At 36.1% G+C, this 22596-nt stretch overlaps 1 protein-coding gene across 3 annotated transcripts in view; it reads right to left on the bottom strand.

The window, feature by feature from the left end:
• LOC120532912 (lysine-specific demethylase 4C-like) overlaps positions 1–22596 on the bottom strand; it is a 917975-nt gene that overhangs the window by 404742 nt on the left and 490637 nt on the right. For all 3 annotated transcript variants that reach the window (XM_039759396.1, XM_039759398.1, XM_039759397.1), the window contains exons 11-12: positions 18862–20870; positions 12600–12717 (exon numbers count right to left, since the gene is read on the bottom strand). In XM_039759396.1, the coding sequence (XP_039615330.1) occupies positions 12600–12717; positions 18862–20870 (2127 nt within the window). The remainder of the gene's footprint in view (positions 1–12599; positions 12718–18861; positions 20871–22596) is intronic.

Raw genomic sequence — 22596 nt, 5'->3', positions numbered from 1 at the left:
GGAGACCAGGGTTCATGTCCTGGTGATGTTCTCAAAGTCATACAGATTAAGTGAACTGGAATTGCCAAAACAGCCCTAGTGTATGTGTATGTTCGTGTGTGTTTGCCCTGCGATGAACATATAACCTCTCCAGGAGATGCTTCTGCCTTACGCTCTATGATTGCTGGGACGGATCAGGAAGATAGGTGAATGGATTGCTTGCTTACAGCATATTTTCAAATTAAAATTTGTTGCTGAACATAAAATACACTCCTATAATTATACTGTGATAAACAGTAGGGTAAATGTAAATATAAAATTATCATAATAGAAAAAGGTGTTAATAAATTTATATGCTTATATGTCCAGTTGTATAGCACTTGTTGGTTTATGCACTTTCAATTAAAAACAAAAAAGGCTGGTGTTGGAGAGAAAACAAAACAATTAATTAATTAAATGAAAGAAAATCTGTGTGTGATGATCTGTGTGAGAGTAAGTAACATCTCATGCAAGTACAAATGTATCACTCTACTAAGAAAATGTGCTACCAAGATTATCCATACAGATATCATTAATTAATTGAAATGCCACCTGATGTAATTGATAAATGGAAATGCCAGCTGACATTTCAAATAACAATAATTCCTTTTCTAACAGCATGCACAAGGTTCACTTCAGTATTCAGTTCAAGTTAAACTGATACATCTTTCTGTTATATAAATGGCACAGTTTCATTATGCATTAGTTAGATGGTATCATCGTATGCAATGCATGATACGCTGGACTTTAGCTTTAGAAACATATTTAACATTTACAAACCCGTTGTTGTTTTTAAATTGAAATGAGGTTTCTTTCAGTGAGACAGATTTTTGTAAATGTGCTATATAAACATTTTTGTTTTAACCTAAAATTACAGTGATTTACTTCCATTTCCTAATTTATGCTCATAGCAAATATCTAGTTTAGAAATGTGAAGAAAGAAATAAATATGTAGAGTAAGAAATTGATTCAATCATCGGTTACTTAAAAAAGACAATAAAAACTTGATATTTCTACAATTAATTGCTCAAATTTACAAATGGCAGCTAATACCCCATTTTTATCTTTTATAAAGGGAGTTACATGTATTAATTAAAGGCTGCATACCCTTACTCTATCTCCCTTTTTAAATTAATGCTAGCTCTTTTTATCTTTTTCATCCTTGACCATACAAATTTTTCAAAGGTCAAATCTTAAACAATATCTAATTCAGATCACAAAACATAGTACATTGGCAAAAAAGCATATGAACCCTTTTGAAATTACCATATACATATGTGTTAAAATATGGACTGATTATTTAAGTTACAACAATGAACAAACAAAATCTATTTCAACTACTGGACTAACACAACAATTATTGTATTGTTCTTCTATAAACCTAACACATCATTCAAACATGTAGTGGTGTAAACTGAAAAAATTATGTGAATTATGTGAGTCCAATCAATGAAAGGAGATTGGAGGTGTGGTTTAGAGCTACTCCAGCCAATTAAAAAAGACTTAAACATTTTGAGTTTGACTTTCAGAAGAAGCATTTTCTGGTGTAAACAATGCCATGGTGAAAAGACGTCTCAGAAGATCTACAATCATGAATTGTAGATCTGCATTATGCTAGAATGGGTTACTAATGAATTTTAAAGAGTTTAGGTGTTCATCTATCCACAGTTAGTACAACTGTATATAAATGGAAATAATTTAATACTGTGGCTACTCTCCCTAGAAGCACTCATGATCACTGAAGTAAAAAGTGAACCTTGAACAAATCATTGGGACAGGTTAATATCTCTGCTCATGAGTATAACATACACAACACAATGCACGGTGGAATGGTGTCCTGCAAGGAGGAAGCCACTGCTCTCCAAAAGAAAACATCACTCCATGCCTGAAATTTATCGAAGACCACCTTAACCCTCCATAAATCTATTGGGAAAATGTTTTATCTATTGATGAAACTAATGTTAAATTGTTCAGGAAGAAAACACCACAGTAGATATGGTACAAAAAGGGCTCTGCATACCAACATAAAAACATCATTCCAGTGGTGAGGTATGAAGAAGGAGAACATCATGATTTGGGGCTGCTTTAATGCCTTGGCGCCTGGATAGCTTGCCGTTATTGGGGGAAAATTAATTCCCAAGCTTATCAAGGTGTCCTACAAGACCAGCTGAAGCTCAGTAAAAATAGGGTGATGGTGCAGGACAACGACCACAAACATTGAAGTAAATCTAGTGCAGAATGGTGTCCAAAAAAGGATAATCTGTCTTTTGAAGTAGCCCAGTCAGAGTCCAGACCTTAACCCAATAGAGTTTTTGTGAAATGCCCATAAGAGAGTCGTTCACATCAAACATCTTAAGAATATGACTGAGCTGAAGCAGCTCTGTAAGGAAGAATGGACCAAAATTCCACCTAAACGTTGTTCTGATCCACAGCTACTAAAAGCACTTGTTAGAGGTTACTACTGTCAAAAGAGGTTCAACCAGTTATTAAATTGAAGAATTCACTTACTTTTTTCCATAGCACACTGTGAATGTTCAATGGGTATATTCAATAAAGGCATTAAAGATTATAATTGTGTTTCTGTGTTATTAGCTTAAGCATATTGTGTTTGTCTATACTACTGTATTGTGACTTAGATGAAGATCAGATTAGATTTAATAAGCAATTAATGTAGAAAACCAGGTAATTGCAAAGGATTTACATACGTTTTTGCCACTTTAAATTAACTAGCACCTCTGGTATGAGTGGGTGAGCATGGGTGGGAGAATAAATAAACATACACATACCCTGTGATGGAAAGGCCCTTGGCAGTGCATGGACATTATGAGCTTAAAATGCAGTGGAACTGGCATCAATATGGTTCATACATAAAAGTCAAATAGTGAACAGCTGTATATCAGAAAAAAGGCAACAGTGAGTTGAATGTTTCACCAGTAGATCTAGGAAAAAATCCTTTCATACACTGTGTGTTACTGTGGGTAGAAAGCTCAACTTTGAGGGGGTTGTTTCTTTTTAAAACCTCATGACACTCTATGCAGAAAACAATGATATTTGTGTGTGCAGATTTTACTGATGCCTTCAAATCAGTATCATATTGAGCAACAATAGTATTTTTAACGAGCATACTCGTTTGTATATAGAGCAAAAAAGTATTTATTTTTAGGGATGCCTTGAGCATGGTAGGCTTACAAAAAAGATCTTTACAAACACTAACCAAAATATATATTGAATATCTATATCAGATGCTAAGGGGAATACTCAAATATGCAATTATCACAGATCTAAACCTTGAAGAAAAGCTCAAACCTAATACCCTAAAAAAAATAGAAGATACAGTAAAGAAAATGTGTAACACTAAACATTTTACTGTAAGTATTCAACTGTTTATTCTATTGTACTGTTTAATTAAATATGTTAAAAGTGGTTATAAATACTGATTCAGCTGTGCAGAACTGTTTATCACAAATTTGGAATTAAACAGCTCTGCCATTTTAATATACTCCTCTCATGAATGCTATAATTCTCAATTCTGAAAATAGACAGCATAAACGATAATAATAGGAGGATGCTGAAAAGAGGCTGTATTACAATAGATTACAGAAACCAACTCATGCAAAGCAGGATATCAAAACATTTCATCAAATTAGAAAGACTTTTAAATTCCAGTCTTCAGTGCAGATAAGGCAATGTTTTTAGTTTGCAAATAAAGCTAGGGAGGATTTTCTTCTTGTTAACCCACATAAGAACTATATACCTCAATGACTAAATTCAAAATGGGTGGGTCCACCTGGGCTGAATTGCGTTAACTCAGTTGCATCGGTTACATAATGTGGTTCACAACGGCACACTAGATTTTCAGTTATCCATCCATTTATTGAACTTGTTTATCCTCTTTTAAAACATTTGAAAAATCTGTACGAGAACAGGTCATCCAGCCCAACAAAGCTCACCAGTCCTATACTCTTCCAAAATAACATCAAGTCTAACTTTAAAGGCCCTTAAGGTCCTATTGTCTATCACACAATTTGGTAACTTATTTCCATGTGTCTATAGTTTTCTGTGTAAATAAATCGTCTTAATGTTTGTGTGAAATTCACTATTACCATGTTTCCAACTGTGCCTCCATGTTCTTGAACTAATTTTAAAGTAACAGTCTCGATCAACTGTACTAATTACTTTGAATAATCATTATACTCTGTATAAATTATACTGATAGTTAAATGACACACAATGTGCTGATATTGTTTCCTCATCTAATATGTTTCATGACTGTAGTGCTGTATCTGTGGTGTGCAAAAAAAATCAAAATAAAAAGAGGGAGATGAGTGGTAGAGAGAGCTCAATTGACATTACTAGGAACCTCTGTAGGAGTCTAGGAATTCTCCTATTACTCAGCACATAAAAGGTGTTACTTCTCAGGGCCTTTGTAACCCAGACATCACAAGCTTTCAGCTGGCCACCGGGAGTTACCACAGTTCAAAGTTCAGACTGGGATGGATTGTAGTGTGTGAGACCCCACATTAAACAAACTTGGCATAGTCGGCAGGATTTGCATTGTGGACAGGTGTAGGTGCTGCATGAAAAGAAAAAGGTTGGGGCTGAATGAGAGATAGTTTAGATGCCACAATTAAGAAACACTGCTTTTGCAATGTTTAGAGACTGTACCTGCACAGGTCTGCAGGAGTTCTACTATTGACATAAAAGTTGCTTCAGGGAGGCCTTTGTAATCCAAGATGTCATGTGTTCTGGGCTAGCCACCAGAAGTTACCACAGTGCAAATGTCCAGACTAGAATGGTTTGTGGTGTGTGCAGCTCATCCCATGACAAAATGATAACCAATAACAGTTGCTTTTCTAGATAACGCATAAAAAAGGAGTATTCCCATTATTTCTACTGCAGAATGTTATGTCTATCTGAAATTAAAACTGAAACCCTTAGACATTTAATTTTTATGACTTTTACTTTACGAGTATAAAAGTATATATGCTAACTGGTTAAGCAGTTCTGGGCAATACCCTGGGTGCCTGTATGCTCTTTGACGCCTTTGATTGTTTATGGCATATTTTCCATTGAGTATACCACTTAGCTATCTTCTGCTAAATACGTATTTGTATACTCCCAGCAATTATTTAATTATACAGATCAGATCAAGAAGTCAAACTTGAAATCCTGAAAAAGCAGAGTTACCATAGTTATTAAAATTCCATAAATATGAAAACTTCAAGTAAAACCACTTTCAATCAATATGAAATGTAAATATTCAGTAGTGGTTGTGTTTTGGGAATTATTTATATAAGTTAATGCTATGATTAATCACTAACAACGAAAATGAATAACTTGTCTTTATTTGTGTCATTAAGCTGTAATGGAAAATGTGGTTTTTGTCTTGTGTTTTCAAAGAGATATTAACCGTGAATAAAAACAGGAAAAAAAAAAACAAAACAGCATATTGTGTCACCCTTATTTGTTTAAGGATTTCAACACTAGTTTTGGAATTCAAAAAAGCACCACCCTTCCAAACACCAATATCACTACTTTGGCACGAGAAAAACCCACAAAACCCTAATTCAGCAATATATTAGATGTTTTGTCTGTTCATGTTACTAATGTAATCTTAAATTCACTGAACCATAACACTTTATCACATTTCCATTGATACAACACAGGCTCCTTTACCTAACTTATTATTGTAACCTAGCGTATCCATATCCTTCAGCTATGCTACCTGAAACAAGGGACAAACAGACACACATCAACAGTTTCAAAGCTGTGCTCAAAAAACAAATACAGAACAATCCTCCACATCATCTAGATCTTTACAAAAGACAAGCAAGGGAAGGAATGACTAATTGTGCATGTTTTTGCTGATTAGAAAAATTTTGTTAGGCCAGCCATTTCTATAAATCCTTGTCAGTCCACTGTTGATTTTTTTTTTTTAATGTATCTGGCATAACTGACTACACCACCACAGAATGCATTTGCTTTTGAAAACAGAAAGCACTTTTACTTAATTAATAAATAATAAATATGTGAAGTCTGACTAATGTTTTTGTGAGGTGGCCTGGCTCAACCCACGATTCTTCTAGGTGTGGTACAGGACTGCAATAATGTTTAGTACATAACAGACAACCTGTATAACCTTTCTTTCAGGTGATAGCTGATACGCAACAAGAAGATGACCCATACCAGGACATCAAGACAGGATGTTGTATGCCAAATATACTCGCCAGCCACTTTATTAGGTACAGCTTGCTGGTAGCCCCTTTTGCCTTCAGAACAGCCATAATTCTTGATGGAATAGATTCAACAAGGTTTACTAGTACTGAACTAAAGGTAAAAGAAATATTTTTTATAGTATATAATAAAAAACAACCCTGTGGTTTTTCCCTTAAAAATTGCATTCTGTGCCTATATTGTTTGATGATTTATTGTTTCTGAGCCACAGACACACTGTTATAACAGACTGCAGCCATAAAACTTTCTCTTATTTGTAGGCATCTGAACAAGATGCATGGTTTCTTATTCTTAAATTGTTTAAGCAATATTAAATATAAAATACATGAAAATGTGATATACCTTTGTTGTAATTTAATGCTGCATTTTACAGAGTTGTAGAGATTATTTTCTTTTGGAATTATTTGTTGCTATAACTGGTTCTCTGCTTCTTCCAGAAAAATGTCAGTGATTTGACATTACTGGTTACATTCTTAAACTTAAAGCTGGAGCATCTGTGAGAGACGCCTTCTTCACTTCAGGGGACTTCTTCAATTTACATGAGTTTTCCCATTTATTAAAACTGTTACAAGTACTTTGAACTGTCCGGTGAAGGAATTGACTGTTTATAAATTTGTTAATATAATTGCTTCCTTATTATTTTTTGAGTGCTTATTGCAAAGTACATCTGCTATCTTCATTTATTATAACACTGAGTTTTTGGGTTGTCACACACGTGCATATAAAGGACAGTTTAAGGGCTCTGGTCATGGTAAGACTCCGCTGCTCCAGGGGTTGCTGCTGTGTAATAACGCTTTCTCTTTTCCACCCTCTGCAGACCGGAATATTGACAGCTTTTCCATATGCAACGTCACTACCTGTGTCCGTTCCCCTGGAGCCGCCTTCTCCTGCTGGAAGACCACATAACCAAAAGCTCTGTCACCTTCTTATCAGTCAGAACCAGTCTCGTGTCTGAAATGATGTCTTCATTTAACACTGTTAATCATGTTTTGTTTTCTTTTTTGAAAATCGTTTATATGGGGTTTGCTCACAGATGCCCCAACACTGCTCATTGTGTCTTCTTGTTCTTTGTTTTTAATACATAAACTGGTGGTTATGGCAGTTGTTTTATAATATAGAATCCTTTTTTGTTTTGTGCACAGTCTATTTCTACAGTGATAATCCTTTTAAACAGTAAATCCTTTTAAATTTTGGAACAAATACTCAAGATTTGACATTTAGCCTATTAAGCCATCAATAACTAATGGCATGACTCAAATCGGAACAACCAGATAAAGAAAGCTAGGAAACTAGGACAAAGGGTAGGTGTGGCAAAACACCACATCAAATGCCCTCTACTGCCGGAACGTTTTTTTGCTTTCTCCTGTTGAGTCGTCAGATGAAAGCAGAGGAGGTAGCATTTGTTTTATGGTAAACAACATGTGGTTCACAAATGTTAAAATCATCTTAGTGCCACCCATTTTAAATTTTAAGTGAATTCTCCAATGGTTTTCTGACTGTAATCTACATCCCTTCACAAGCCAAAACCAGGACAACACTGAGCAATCTATACAACATTATCTATAAATATAAAAATCTTTTCACATTTGAAACGGAAATTACATATGACCACACAAAACGAAAATTACATATGACCACAGAACATAATACAGGAAGTAATCACTTCGTTTGTGGACGCCATTTTTATATCGTCTTTATGAATTGTTATTATTTGTGTGAGAGTTACTTTACTGATATTGAAAAGAAGTAAACACAAACACGCCGATCTATCTCATAGAAGTGCACCCTGCATCGCCATCTCCCAGCCCTCCTCTCTGGACTCCAGCGCTGACCCGCTCACCGCCAGGCACTTTCTGACAGAGAAGTTATTATTTATTTGTCGTGGAAACTGCCACATTATAACTTTTTTTTAATTGGCAGTACTTGATAGTAGAAGAGATGAGGAAAACAGCTTTGCATCTTTCTACTTTTTAACTGTGCCAAGCTGTAAACAATATGAAGACGACACCGCTGTGAAGGGGCCGTGAGAACAAAGTGGACGCTCGGAGGCGTGGAATGTCGGGCTGCTCTGCCAGGTCGAGAGCTTCGCAGTTTCGGGCAGCGTCCTCTCTTCTCGCACTGTTTGTGACACTTCGAGTGCCCTGTCGGCTTCTGGGAGAATGGAATCTTTGCAAATGAGTGTAATCGGTGCCATCGAAGCAGGACTCTCTTTGTAAATTGCACTTCACAACTACTTACTGTCCCTTAAGGTGAGTTCAGGTCACTAAAACCCTGCAACATTCAAGGTTGCTTCTGTGATAAATTATTTTAAGAAGATGGAGGGTTTACATCTAAGAAGATGTACCGACCTCTTCATGTTAAGTTTTGGACTTGGGAATTGTTTGGACCTTCTGCCCGTTAAGCACGGAAGGACAGCGTGCACATTTCTCAGAATAATTTTTCTCTTGAATCACAGGCACATAGTGCAAGGTTGTCAGACAGAAATTTGCAGGATCGCATAGAAAATGTAATTTCTATACCACAGCGGTCGTGTAGCGCCTTTCACAAGGGATCTGCTACCGAGAGATGATCCAAATACATTTAAGCTGCTTTTAGTGCTGCCTATCTGTAGTGTTATAGTGCCTTTAAAATGTACTTTACCCGAAAGCACTCCAGTACTGCTCAATGTATCTTTACTTCTTACATCTTAATGTTTTACTGTTTATTAATTTATATACTACATTTTATTTTTTTTCCCTTGCACTCAGTGTGCGAAGCCACTGGGTAATCAGCTAGTTATGATATATGATTATTTACCTCCGTAGGATTTTTATTTTTGTGGGTTTGATATGATTAGAGTACTGAATACTAAATGCAGACTTGTGTACTTAACTTAATGTGTGGGGACCGGGAAGTAGTGGAGGAGTAATGTCATTATTATTTGTATTGAGAAATCGTTAATTGTATTTGATGTGTCCATGTCTGCTATTATTGTGCAAAATAAAGTTTATATTAAAAATAAAAAAAAAATATTTTTGTGGGTTTGTTATTGATATTTTAGTAATGTCAACTGTCATTCGGAGAACAGAATGTAGGATCATAAAATGGTGAGATTTAACAAACCTTTCGCAGATAGTCAAATACTGCATGCTTATCAATTCTAAAAATGTTGGTTTTCAAATATTTTGTACACATGAGCATTCTATTTTTGCAAAGAACATGGAGTGTATTTGTTGTCATGCCAAAAACAGAAGCAATGATCCACAAAAAAAACATCAAACCAGATTTGTCATTGTTTACCTTGTTCACATCAAGGGGACGAGTAAATGGGCAGATAACAACAAAATATGTTTATAAGTTTGTTTCAGATAGGAAAGAGTCCAAATTGCTCTGCAGTATTCTGCTTTGTTTTATATCCACTTTTCCCTTAATGGACAAAGTATGTGGTAATAAGAACAATTCTGAATGATTTGATTAACCCTATGGGGAAAAACATCTATTCCAATTTTAACAGAATTTTCCAGGATGACAGTGCCCAGTCTACAGGACAATAGTACAATACATTACAATACAATTTATTTTTGTATAGCCCAAATCACACAAGAAGTGGCGCAATGGGCTTGACTCTCTAAGAAGACAAGGAAAAACTCCCAAAAAAAATGCATGCAGGGATAAATGGAAGAAACCTTGGGAAAGGCAGTTCAAAAAGAGACCCCTCTCCATGTAGGTTGGGCGTGCAGTGGGTGTCAAAAAGAAGGGGGTCAATACAATGCAATACACAGATCAGAACAAATCCTCAATACAGTATAAAAATAAAATTTTTACAAGTACGGACCAGAATTTAACAGTAGATGATATCACATAATATCATTAGTAGCATGAAGACAATGACAATGATGTAAACCAGGTTACTTGATTTCAGAACAACTGAGCACTTATTACAGATTGCAGAACAGTAAACGAGAAAGCATTTTCCATTATCATCATCATCTAAATAGCATATGATGGTTTTATACACTTGCATATGCAAATAGTACCTTCAAAGAATCTTTGATGGAATGTTGAGGTGGCACAGCACCCTGTTTGAAATATTTATGTTGCTATTTCCTTCATTTTGTTGGTAATTTGAATGTAACATATTAAATAATAAATAATCCAAAAATAACAAAGTAATGTGATTTAATAAGAGCCTAAATGTTTCAGTTTTTACTCCGGTCACAGTGGTATCTAAAGCTATTCTTTCAATGCCAAAAAAGGCTCTTCTCTTGATGATTCATAAACCACACAAAACAAAAGGGATTTAAACAATTTTCTCTGTTTCATGCTTTGTTCACAGCCAAAAGACAAACTTGATTTAGAAAAAGTATTTTGTGGATGAGCTGCAGAGCCCATATTCCTTGTCTTCTGGAAATATTTAGTTTACTAACTAACATGGTAGTCCAAGAAAAGCAAAAATATTTTTGACGTTGTTTTACAAAAATGAGAGGGAAAACCATTTGTCCAGAGTTGCATGTTATTTAACAGACTACTGTATAACTATTGAACCGGTAGAATTTCATGGTTGAAAAATATTATTACAAAATTCTGAGAAGATTGTATCCATAGCATTAAGACTATGCTAAATAAACTAAAACATCCTTCACACTACCCATTAGTTGTATTAGATTATTGCTTTTAGGTTTGAAATAAATACTGATTTGGGCCAAAATCATTACATTTCAATTTACACTCAATTCTCAGTGCTAAGATAATACACAGGTTATATGTACTTGTTTTCCAAGTCATTCCAAAAAATTTCTTTCTGCAGCGCATGATATTTCTTGCATTGAGACAAAAGCCAGAGAGAAGCCATAGTTATACTGGCAACTGGTTGCTAGACATGAAGAACTAGGCAAGAAGTGACATCATAGGAACAAACCTACAGTTGGAGATGGCTACATTAGAACATTTGGAGAAGACAATGCTGAATGTCATCTTTACATAAAATATTTCTGAAAACCAATGGTAACCATTAAATATTCTTGGTTACAGTCCTAACAGAAATCATACATCCATGAATATAAAAAAAGAGGAAAGGAAAAGAGAACAGAACAACAAAAGACAACAAAAGCTGTTATAAATACATTACATATTATAAATTACCATTTCTTTATATCTCTCTGATTACCAAAAACATTACGTTCACAACTGAAATAACAAAATGGGGTTCCAAAAGTTAGCATTTGCCTAATGTAGGTAGTACTTGCTGAAGTGGCACCTCAATGATTGTTGGAATCGTTTCTGCTCTAAGGTTTGTTATACAGGCTCTGAGAACTTGCACCCGTAGGTGCTTTACCGTCCTTAGGGTTTCATATTGCACAAATCTACGGCAGACAAGCTTTTAGCTTTTTTTCCTGGACCTGCTTTGTGTGACCTCATGACATCCTTTGGCACATTTCTCATGTGTTTTTCCTCCAACTTATCTTTTACTTACTACTTACCTTACTTTTGTTTTTTAGAGTTAGAACTTGTGAGGTGACACAAATGTACAGCCAAAAAACTTTCATTTTTTATGCTTAGTTAAATTTTTCAAACAATTGCTACAATGGATATGACTTTCTGGCAAAGTACACTATATTTCAATAATGCTTTTGAAAAAAAATCAACATAATAAAAATGTGTTAAATGGAGAATACACTCAAAAACATATAGTAAGAATAATTTATGTAATATATAATTTAACATTTAAATCCATTAGAAGTACTTTGTAATATTTTAACTAAGTGTAACTGATTAAAATCTGCCACGTTCATAATACAACTAGAGGGACTATCTGCAATGTATTAATAATCATACAATGAAATTTTAAATGTACTCTGCTTTGAGTAATTCTTGACTGATAGCACAACTTGCTTTACTTTATTCAGGGAAGATAAATTTTATTTTTCATCTTAATTTCATATTAAGGTTAGGTATATTGTTTTGATGTCTATTTTTTATTGAAAAAAATAAAAGCAAGTAGGAACTAAGCCACAGAAGCAATTTGACTTTTGTGAGATTAAGGTGAGGAGACTCTGAATTGGCAGAACTACAACAAAGCAACAAACAATGAACAGTGAAAGTAATTGAGTCTAATTCTCAAGAGTCATTGTAAAATTAAGGCATTAGCACTTATAACCAGTGTAAAGTAATCAAAGAAAATTATTGAGGATCCACAGATACTCAAAGGGAATTTGGCAGCAATCATGCACTTGAAAGTACACACTTCAGACAAAACGGCTTCAAGCTTCACAAGGCATTTTTGAACTAGCCTACACAAACTGAATGAGCCTTGCCCAAATAAAGAGCTGATATTACTCCCTAGTGTGATAGCATCTAAGATGTTTTACCTTCAGTATTACAAAGCTCTTCTTGCATCACAGTCACAGGAGATTGAGATGATAAAGGATGCTTCCAATTCTTAGCAGCTGTATTCTCTCCAACTTCAATTAAAATTTGATCTGGAAACTAAAAACACAAATAACAGAATGATTTCAAAATATTCTGAAGTTTATTATTATGATTTATATGAATAATATAGCTGGGTACAAATTATGCTGTGACATTTGGGGGATCTTACACTTGACTAGGGGTGGTCATATTTGTTCCCGGACGGCTGCCTGTTTTTGCTACAATCCCATGTCTTATTTAGATGCTCATTATTGCTGCTCAAACAATTACTGTATTTTCCAAGAAATATTTCTGTACTTCATTTTGATTAACTCACATTTTAAGTTTCTTCTTTTAATCTTAAGCTGCATTTGTTTTAGTTGCTTCTTTTTTTTTCTAACCAATTGCCAATTAACAATGGGATGTAAATGACTAAGGAACCAGCAACTTAACATCTAAACTGATTTGTCTCTTCTGCGTGTGTTCACCATGATTGATCTGTTTTATTTAAATAATTGGGGAAAAAAAGAAATTACTAACCTGCTATGACCTACAAATCATTTGGGTTATATTCTCAGAATAACCTGAATGAAATCTCTGACCTGCCACTCAATTATATAATGAGTTCTGTCACCGGCAAGGATTGGCTTGTACAGTAATTAAGCAACTGGTCTGCTCCAAGTTTCTTGAAGAAATATGTCACAGTTTCACTGTAGACCTTGGAGGTCTGTCTTCCTACTGTCTCTGCAGATAGTAATGTTGAGATCAGGACTCTGTAGGGGAGATCATTTCTGTCATAGTAATCCCAGTTCCTTTTATCACTGAAGATACTTTTTTATGATTTTGGCTGTGTGTTTGGGGTTATCTTTGTGCAGCAGAATGAAGTAGGGAATGATCAGATGCCTTCCTAGTGGTGTTACATGATTGAAAAGAACCTGGCTGTACGTCTCAGCAATGGGGTGGCATCAATTTTCATCAAATTACTAACCCCATTTTTGGAAATGCAGCTGCAAACCTGTAGATAGATGTTCATCCATATACCGTTCACTGGCTCTTTGGCAGACAAACATTGTTGTGATGTGAAATTTTGCATACAAGTTGATAAATATTTTGTATGTCTTTATTTGTAACTTAGGCAAAGCAATGTAATATTAGTGTTACATCATAGATAATAACAGCAATGGTTTGATGGTTTAAGAACCACTATCACCCCCCCTTAGTCCTAAAAGGACTGAGTCTCTTTGTAATTTTACAATAGGGTTGGGGGGGAAGTGCTTTAAACCAGTTAGGCAAGTGTTTCTCTGCTAAAGTCTCTCAATCAACCCCCGCAGAAATGCCAGGCTGCCTAACTGCCAAGCTTTATCTTAACATATGGTTTGGGGGACAGGTGTGAAGATGTTCTATTCCCCCATTGTTCTGAAGTATGGCTGTTTGGAACTGGCTTGTATCAGAAGCCTTTAAGTACCATGACGCCCTATTGGCTCTAGGGGTTGGACAGAAGACCTATAAATCTGCTAGTTTTACCTCACTCTCTCTCTCTTACCAAACTGCTGAATGGCCATCTCATACACCATGAACTGAAAAGGACAACACAATGAAGAGCACAGCTCGGCAGCCACATTGAGACAGGCATGCGGCCTGTTCTAAAGAAAGCTGACCACCAATTATGCCTTAACCAGAGACATTTTTAAGTAACAAATAAGTCTGTGTGCCGCCTGAAACTACACATCACCATTTATCAGGTTGTATAGTTGCCAGTGTTCAAATGTACTTACAGTACATATTGTTATTATTTATGAATATTATCAATAATACATTGTTTAAAGTGTAACTTAATTCCTGCTTGTCTTTTACTACACCTAATTGCCTAAGGTTATAGACAGGGGTGCACATAACATATTTGGTATTGTTCTCATGGGAGAACCTGGGGTTGTTGCTTGGTCCTTACTTTTTTTAAATAATTTTTTTTCCATGACCCACCTCACAGGATGAACACAATAGAGGGATACATGGATAACATGACATCACATGTACTTTAATTTCAATTGAGAATGGATAAAACCAGTACAACAAAATATTTGTTCTTTAAAGTCCCGTAGTATGTAGCTTTCTAATGAAATGACTGCTTTTCAAACACTGAAAACCAAATGAAATGATAGCTTTTTAAGCACTGACAACAGTTACTGCTATTTAAAACACTGAAAGTTATCTTATGTCATCATCATCATCACTCCCCCTCCTGACTGTCTTCCTCTATTTCAAAAACAGAAGAAGAGGCAGATGTACTAGGCCTGCTTCTTTCTCCCTGGTTCAGCCTGCGATTAGCTGTTTGCATCCACAAGTTAACAGCTGGCTTTGGGTCAAAGGTCTGTTGTGAACTTAGACAACAGGATGTGCATTAGAGATGAGAGGTGAGAGTTTGACAGGCAGGACCTGTACTTGTTTTTTATTATATTCAGATATGAAAATCCCCTCTCACATGCAGCCCTGCTCAAGGGCAGTGTAAGGGACAACAGAAGGACTTTCTGAATGCTGGAGTATCTGCCTGGATTGCTTGTCTTCACTACATTCACCAGGTTATGCACAGAGGAGGCTGCCAAACATTTTCTTGCTTTCTTTAAATGCATCCACTCTCTTAAAGTGGAGACTCTGTCAACAGACATGCTGGCCTCATGTGTCTCAAAGATATATATATTACTATTGTGTTGGCAAAACTGGGGAGGTCTTTCATTTCAAGAGGCCAAGTTGTAGGATCAAAAAGTGATCACATGATTTGAGGGATTCCTATCTGCTTTCAAACTCATGAATTAGAGCTCTCAACACATCAGTCTTGTCCCTGTCAACATCAGTATGTGACACAGTCTCCTTCCTGTACTTACCCTCACTGTCTATCAGTAGTGTCAGCTGTCCAACAGCACCCATAAGCTCATCTTTGCATTCACCAATAGTCAGATTCTCTTGCTGGAACCTGAGGGCAGTGAACTGTAAAATGTTTCCAATATCAAGCATGCTAGAAAACAACGAAAATGCTCTATGCAGATATACATCACTTGCTGCCACTTGAATCTGAATGGCTGGTAACATTCTCCATATTTTCAACAGAGTCTCCTGTCTCCATGCAGACCATCTGATATTTTTAAACTTTCCAAATTTGACAAAAGCAATGTCTTTCTCCTTACAGATCTGTTTTAGTTGTGAAATTCAATTTGCACCCCCTTTCAGTAAGTAAAAGCTTAGCAACTTCACAGTGGATTGATTAAATGACTCACAGTATGGGACCGTGCGATCAGCTGACTTGGTGCAGTTCTCCAGGGTGTGGGCAGTGCACAGGAAATGTACAAGGGAATCCCCAATGTCCACCATCTGACAAAATTTTGGAACAGCCCCATTGTAAATTTCAATGTTGACAGCGGATCCATCAATGAGACCAGCTTCATCTTCCACTCCGCTAAACCACAAGTATGAAACAGTTGAACATGTCCATTCACTATGTCCTGTGCTGTTCGATTGGCCTCCAGGTTAATTATTCCAAGGAAATCTGAGCAGAATTGTCCATTTCTGGACACAGAAACAATGTACACAATTTCATGCTCCATTTTTGTTATATCTTATGATCCAACAAAGAGGACACCCCAAAATTCAGCTGATTTTAGTTTTTCACTCAAATCTGAAGTTATTGTCTGTGCGATGCACTGCATCATACGCCCCCTGGATTCTCGAGAATGATAAGCGGTCCTGACATTAACTCCAACACTCGAGAAGCAGAATATCCTCCTCATATGAACACACAGGAAGTGCATGTTTCACTTTGTGAAAGACCAACAAAAAAACATTACTCAGTGCTTGATGCCATTCTTCAGTCAGCTTTTCTTGCCATCTATCGATCGGACCACTAGGCCTCTGGTTCTGGCTGTGCAAGTTATCAACCACTTGTACTACTTTCTGGTGCTCTCTACTATTCACATGCTTATCAAAAGCTGGATGATTGAAGTTTTTAGTACCTGTATAAAAGGCACTGTTTTTATCTGCCACAGTAGGATTTTCACGGCATAGTTTGCACCACATTTCAGTGCAGGCATCATTCGTTTGAAGCCAGCTGACCTCCTGCAGTCATTTTTCCAAGGACCCATGCTTCTTTTGCAGTTCAGGTTCAGTCTAGTGTTTCTTTGGAGGTGGAGCAACACCAAAGAAATTGCTTAATGTAGCTTGCTTCTTGGACATTTTGATGAATGAAGAAAGTTATAAAAGCAGTGGCTCAAAATGCAGTCCTATGTTTAGCACATATCTTTCCTAAAATCTTAGGTACGCAAATGTGCATTACAACATTAGATCTGGCACGCATTGTTTATTTTGATATCACATGCACACCTGCGCACCACTTATGTGCACCCCTGGTTATAGATGTAGAAAGGAAGGTGGGGAGAAGCTATATACTATAATACCTTATAAACAGTGGTAAGTCTGTGAGATTTGAGGCGTTCTGACAAAGGCTACATATTAATAATACAAAAGGGGAAAAATAGAGCAATATATTACTGTACCAAGACAAAACAAACATTCTTTTATTAAAAACAGCTTAGTCAGCACATTTGGAAACATCTGTCTGTGGCAAAGTTTCTCCTTGTGATCTTGATGATATAGGATGAACAGGACTACCACAGTCTCTCTTTTTTAGTTTTACTTTGTCTAGTTTCTCGACATAGATGTTTCTGTTGTAGTTGACCACTCTGTGAAATGCACTAAAGATAATGGGGAAGGAAGAATTAAACTATAATGGTGCAATGGTGTTTTAAGTGTCCCTGAGGACTAGGAAAGCATCTGCCAATTATGCAGAACTGATTATTGTGGCCAAACATGTGATCTTAGCTGTGAGGCAGCAGTGCTTACCACTGTGCCATTATGTCTCAAACAACAAAAAAACAAAGAGTGATAACCACCCACAAAATACAACAAATGGCGACAAACCAGCAGTAAGTAAAAACATATACACAGTATATATCATTGCGCTCACAGAATACCAGTCTCTGGGATTCCATTGTTTGAAGTTCCTCCCCAATTTCTATGCAGATACTTTGCACTTCTTTCTTCCATGAAGAAGACAGAAACACCTTGTACACAGTAATAAACCTTTGGTTATTATTATTTCACAGAGCTGCATGTGTTTTCTTTCTTGGAGAGTGGGGAAGGGCTTCTTTAAGGCTCATTTTGATATTGCAGCTGGGCACATGGCTAATTATGCATGCAAAGATAACCAGTGGTAGTGCTCATAATATTCTTATTATGGTCAGCTAATATAACCCTCAAATTAAAAATACTGCAAGTTTTTTAATGCATGCAGGGTGCAAGGCTATATTGATCATGCATGCCCGAAGCAGCTCTGCAAAGACCTTACAGTATACAGTACATGCATGAAAGTTCTATAAATGGCTGCTATAGCTTTGTGATGCCACTCTGGCTTCACAAAGCATCATGGGGTGCTAGTTCTTTGTACTATGGATTCCACAAGATGTTAGAAACATTTCTTTGAAATTATGGACTATATTGACATATCTGTATCATGCAATTTCTGCACTTTTGCCAGCTGCAAATATATGCTGCGAAACTTCCATTCTACCATATCTCAACTGTGTTATTTTGATTCAAATCCAATGAAGTCCCTGTCATTTGTGTGCTTCAGCAGAAATCAAGATTAATTAGACCAAGCTATGTTTCTTCAGTCTTCAACGGTCCAATTTTGGTTAGCCTGTGTCCACTATAGACTCAACTTTCTGTTCATAGATGACAGGAATGGATCTTCTGCTAGTATAGCCCATCTGCTTATATTACACAATGCATTTCCATCTACAGAATTATCTGTGTTTTTTGTTTGTGAGTAAAACTCCCAGAAGATAAGCAGTTACAGAAATGCTCACATTTTTTCCCTGTTCTGGTGTTTGATTTGAGCATTACCCAAAGCTCATGATCTGCATGCTTCACATGATTGGCTGATTAGATAACTGCATGGATAAGCAGGTAAACGTGTTCCTAATAATTTTAAAGTAAGTGCATAAAGTGTATTTCAAATTTTCAAAAGCTGCAATACAACATTTAATGAATGAAGACTTACATTTCCATTTTGAGCAATATTAAAGAAATATATGTGTAACTAAATACCTATATTCAGCTTTTCTTCTAGTGCCATAAATGCTCAACTGATAATTTAGAAAGGTTAAATAAACTTACAGTAGGTATTTCCCCAGGCTCCAGACCATTCTCTTCAGTAGCAGCATCACTCAAATTTTCATCTTCTGAGGATCCACTGCTGGTTTCATCATCTCGTTCATTTTCCGTATTGATGACAGAATGCTCAGGTAATGTGCTCAGATTTTGGCTGTAAGTTGCTGTCCTTTGATTAGCTGAACCTTGGCACAAGTTTAAAGCTTCTAATTCTGTTTGATGCTGAGATAGTTCAAGACGGATAGGAAAGGACTCTGAAACATTAGACTCTGTCCGGTGTGGATCTTTTTTATTCAAAAAATCAGTTTTTTTATGATGACTCATTTTAAGAGTCTCTGAATTTAGCTTTAAAGTATCGGAGGATGAATTGCAGCTCAATTCATGCCAAATATCTGACCCCTGAGGATTCAAATTAATGCAAACTTTTACATTCTGTGTGTCATCTTTATCCAGTGACTTAAGGATTTTGGTATTGTCAATGTCATCTGAATTTCTGAAAGTCTGAGAATTTGATTTTTTCCAAATTTTTGTAGCCTGTGATGCCACTTGATTACAAGTAGCAGGTTCATCTTTGGATGCTTTAACTACAAAAGGTTTTAATTCTAACCTTTGGGCTGGAGAGACTGCACCTTTATAAGGATTTTGAGGGTCTCCCTCCAATGTTTCTGCAATGGCATGCAAATCTTTGGTTGCTGCTTCATTCTCAAGGATATCCCTGTTAGAAAGAACTGGAATGGAAGGAGCTGCTTCATCATTATACATATTAGATGTAGAGCTCAAAATCTCACTCTGTTCTGACTTGCCACTTACATCATCTAAACCTGCCACTAAAGGCAGAATGCCACTGCCTTGATCTGCTGAGATGCTTTTGTTTTCAAAAGCAGCCACAGCTGAGACGGGCTCCTCATTACATTCTGAAGTCATAGACCTTACATTTAAATTTGCTTCTGGTGGTAGATCTGTCACTTCTTTGTTATGCCCTCCAACTACAGTTTCAACTAAGTGATCTGAAGGTGCAGATGTACACTTTTCATTTAGTCCTACATTAGGCACATTCACAGAGTGGAGTGCCTCAGGCCAAGCTGTTTCTTCTCTGCTGAGTACTGGGGCTTGTTGATCATCTTCCACAGAACTGGATGGCATTTCCCTTTCACTTAAGACTGGACTTAAAGATGGCATGTCAATACTCTGCTCTGGTGTCAGAGGCTGTCCTGGTGATTTCTTTTCTTCCAATGCGCAGAGGGGCATACTTTCTTTTGTAATATGTGGTAAAACCGGTAAATGCATCTCTGTGCCAGCAGAGCTCATTTTTCCATAATTTTCATACGGTGTGCTTTTCATTTGGTTTTCCAATGTGATTGCTTCATCACCACTCACAGAAATTTGGTCCAAGTATTGTCCTTTAACTAATTCTGAATTTTCGAGGCATGTCCTATTTGCAGTAGACTGAGATGAAGACGGCTTGTCCTTCTGCATCAAAGAAGAGGGAGATAAACAGAGATTTTTGTTTGCTTCTTCAGGTGTATCTCCAGAATAATAGCATTTGGAAGATTTTGTGCAGTCTTTTTCACAGTAGGCCAGATTGGAAGACACATCTTCTCTGCTTTCTAAGGAACAGCTTGGTTTCACCTCTTCAGTAAGATTAAGTAAAGTACTGAACTCAGGTTTAAGGGTCTGGCTATCATCTTCTTTATTTTGTTGAAACAATGAAAATTCTTTCCCAGAAGCCATGTGACTAAGCTGAATTAATTGATAAGAGGCAGAGTCAACAGGCATCAGTTCATGAACTGAAGAAATAAGAAGATTTCTGTCACTTCCTTTATTCACCATTTGTTTAGTGGTCACTGAAAATGGCTGTTGTTCTTTCACTGAAGTGACGGTACTAAATGAAGAGAGGTGGCTTTTTTCAAATAAGTGGATATCTGGACAACTGCTGGATGTTACAGTCTTGTCTGTTGCCACGACATTTTTTGTTTTTGTGTTCTTCTCTCCTCTTGATTCTATCTTGCTTTCCCCTGGGTGACAGAACAAGTTAGTTAAGCAATAAATCAAACTCACAAGGCCCAATTTACTTCCCTAATATAATTAATAAAAGCTAAAAGCACTTAACAGACCATAATTTGCTTCGCTGCTTGAAGAACGTTATGCAAAAATGTCACATTTCTGTGAAAAACCTGGAGCAGTCCTCAGAAAACATTTTACATTAATAATATTTTCCCCAATTATATGCTTTACAACACACACTTGAATAAAGAATAAGTGGTTCCATATTTAATTTTAGTCAACAACATTTTTTTTATTTCCCATAATATGGCATTAGCCATTATAATCCCAAATAATGATGTCATTATAAACAGTATGTATAATCCATTCAATAAAAATAAGCACAAAAAAGACAATATTTAAATATAGCTGAAATAAAACTTCTGCTACAGAATCATTATGAAGACAATATTAACTGCTAGATAAGAGACTACAAGCAACAGTTAAACAGTTAAATCTATATTATTTAAACCGAGTTCAACCAAAAAAAAAACATAAAAAATATAGGAGTTACTATGATACTGTAAAAGGAAAACAATTTCTAACAGATTAAAAAAAAAATCTCTTTATGGAATGGGTAACCAGATAGTATTGATCTAAGCTTAGGCTTTGACCAATGAAAATTTACTTTCTGCCAAAGAACTTACAGGTTTTAAAGGGTGATAAATCAGCACACACTCGCTTATCCACTTGATCAATGTGGCTAATTCAGTGTCCCTGCATCACCTTCGGTAGTGATCCGCCTACAAATATTACCTTATGCAATGTAAAGCGTTAAGTCTTTCTATACTGCTACATTTGCTGAAAGATTCTGAACCTTTAAAGTAAAGAATAGATCATTACCACTCCCCTATAATCATTACAAATCATTGAAAAACAAGAAAATAACTAACTTCTAACCTACTTTTTCAATTCAGTTTGTTTTTCTTAATAGAACACACTTACTGGAAAGCAGGAATTAAAGTGCATAAACACAGAAATGGTAAAGTAGAAAACGCCACACAGCATAAATAAATAAATACATGCACACATATTGTACAGCTAACCATACATGCAAAAATGTATAGGCTATAAGATGAGATAAGATAAGATAAAGCCAGATGGTGATGGGGAAAAGGAAAATAAACATTTTCATATGACACAGATCCTAGGCAAAGTAAACATCTAGTCTAAACGCATTTGTAAAATGTAATGTTAAAATCTACCTGGCATTTGCCAATAGACTGTCCAGCAGTGCCATTAACATTTTATAACACAATACAGAGCAAGCTAGTGAAGCTAGTGACCATGACTGCAGTAGAATGATGATAGGATGATGCTAGAATCGTTTGAGTTGTCTACGTAAAAATACTATTTTACAAAATGTATAATACCACTAGAAAAGTAAACAAAATTGCAAAAAGCCATTTTAAGAAATGCATTTGTGCGTTTAGGGAATATAACTTATAATGTACTTATTCCTGTGCCATTACTTGAAATTTGAGATGTCTTGCACTTCAAGTCCCTGTTATAATGGTATGCTGACATAAAATAATACATCAATCTACTTTCCAGACAATTTATTTATGCAACTTACAAAGCCAGCTATATATGCATAGAATTCTTCTCACTGTTTGATACACAGAACCTTTGTCAGAAATTGGCCAATGGCCCCTCCAATCTGTGTCTGTTGTTAATCCACCCTAATTACGGAGTAGT

This window comes from Polypterus senegalus, chromosome 7, assembly GCF_016835505.1.
Source record: "Polypterus senegalus isolate Bchr_013 chromosome 7, ASM1683550v1, whole genome shotgun sequence".
NCBI classification, from domain to species: Eukaryota; Metazoa; Chordata; class Cladistia; order Polypteriformes; family Polypteridae; genus Polypterus; species Polypterus senegalus.
Note: the sequence above shows the minus strand (reverse complement) of the source record. Positions and strands in the feature narration are given on the sequence as shown.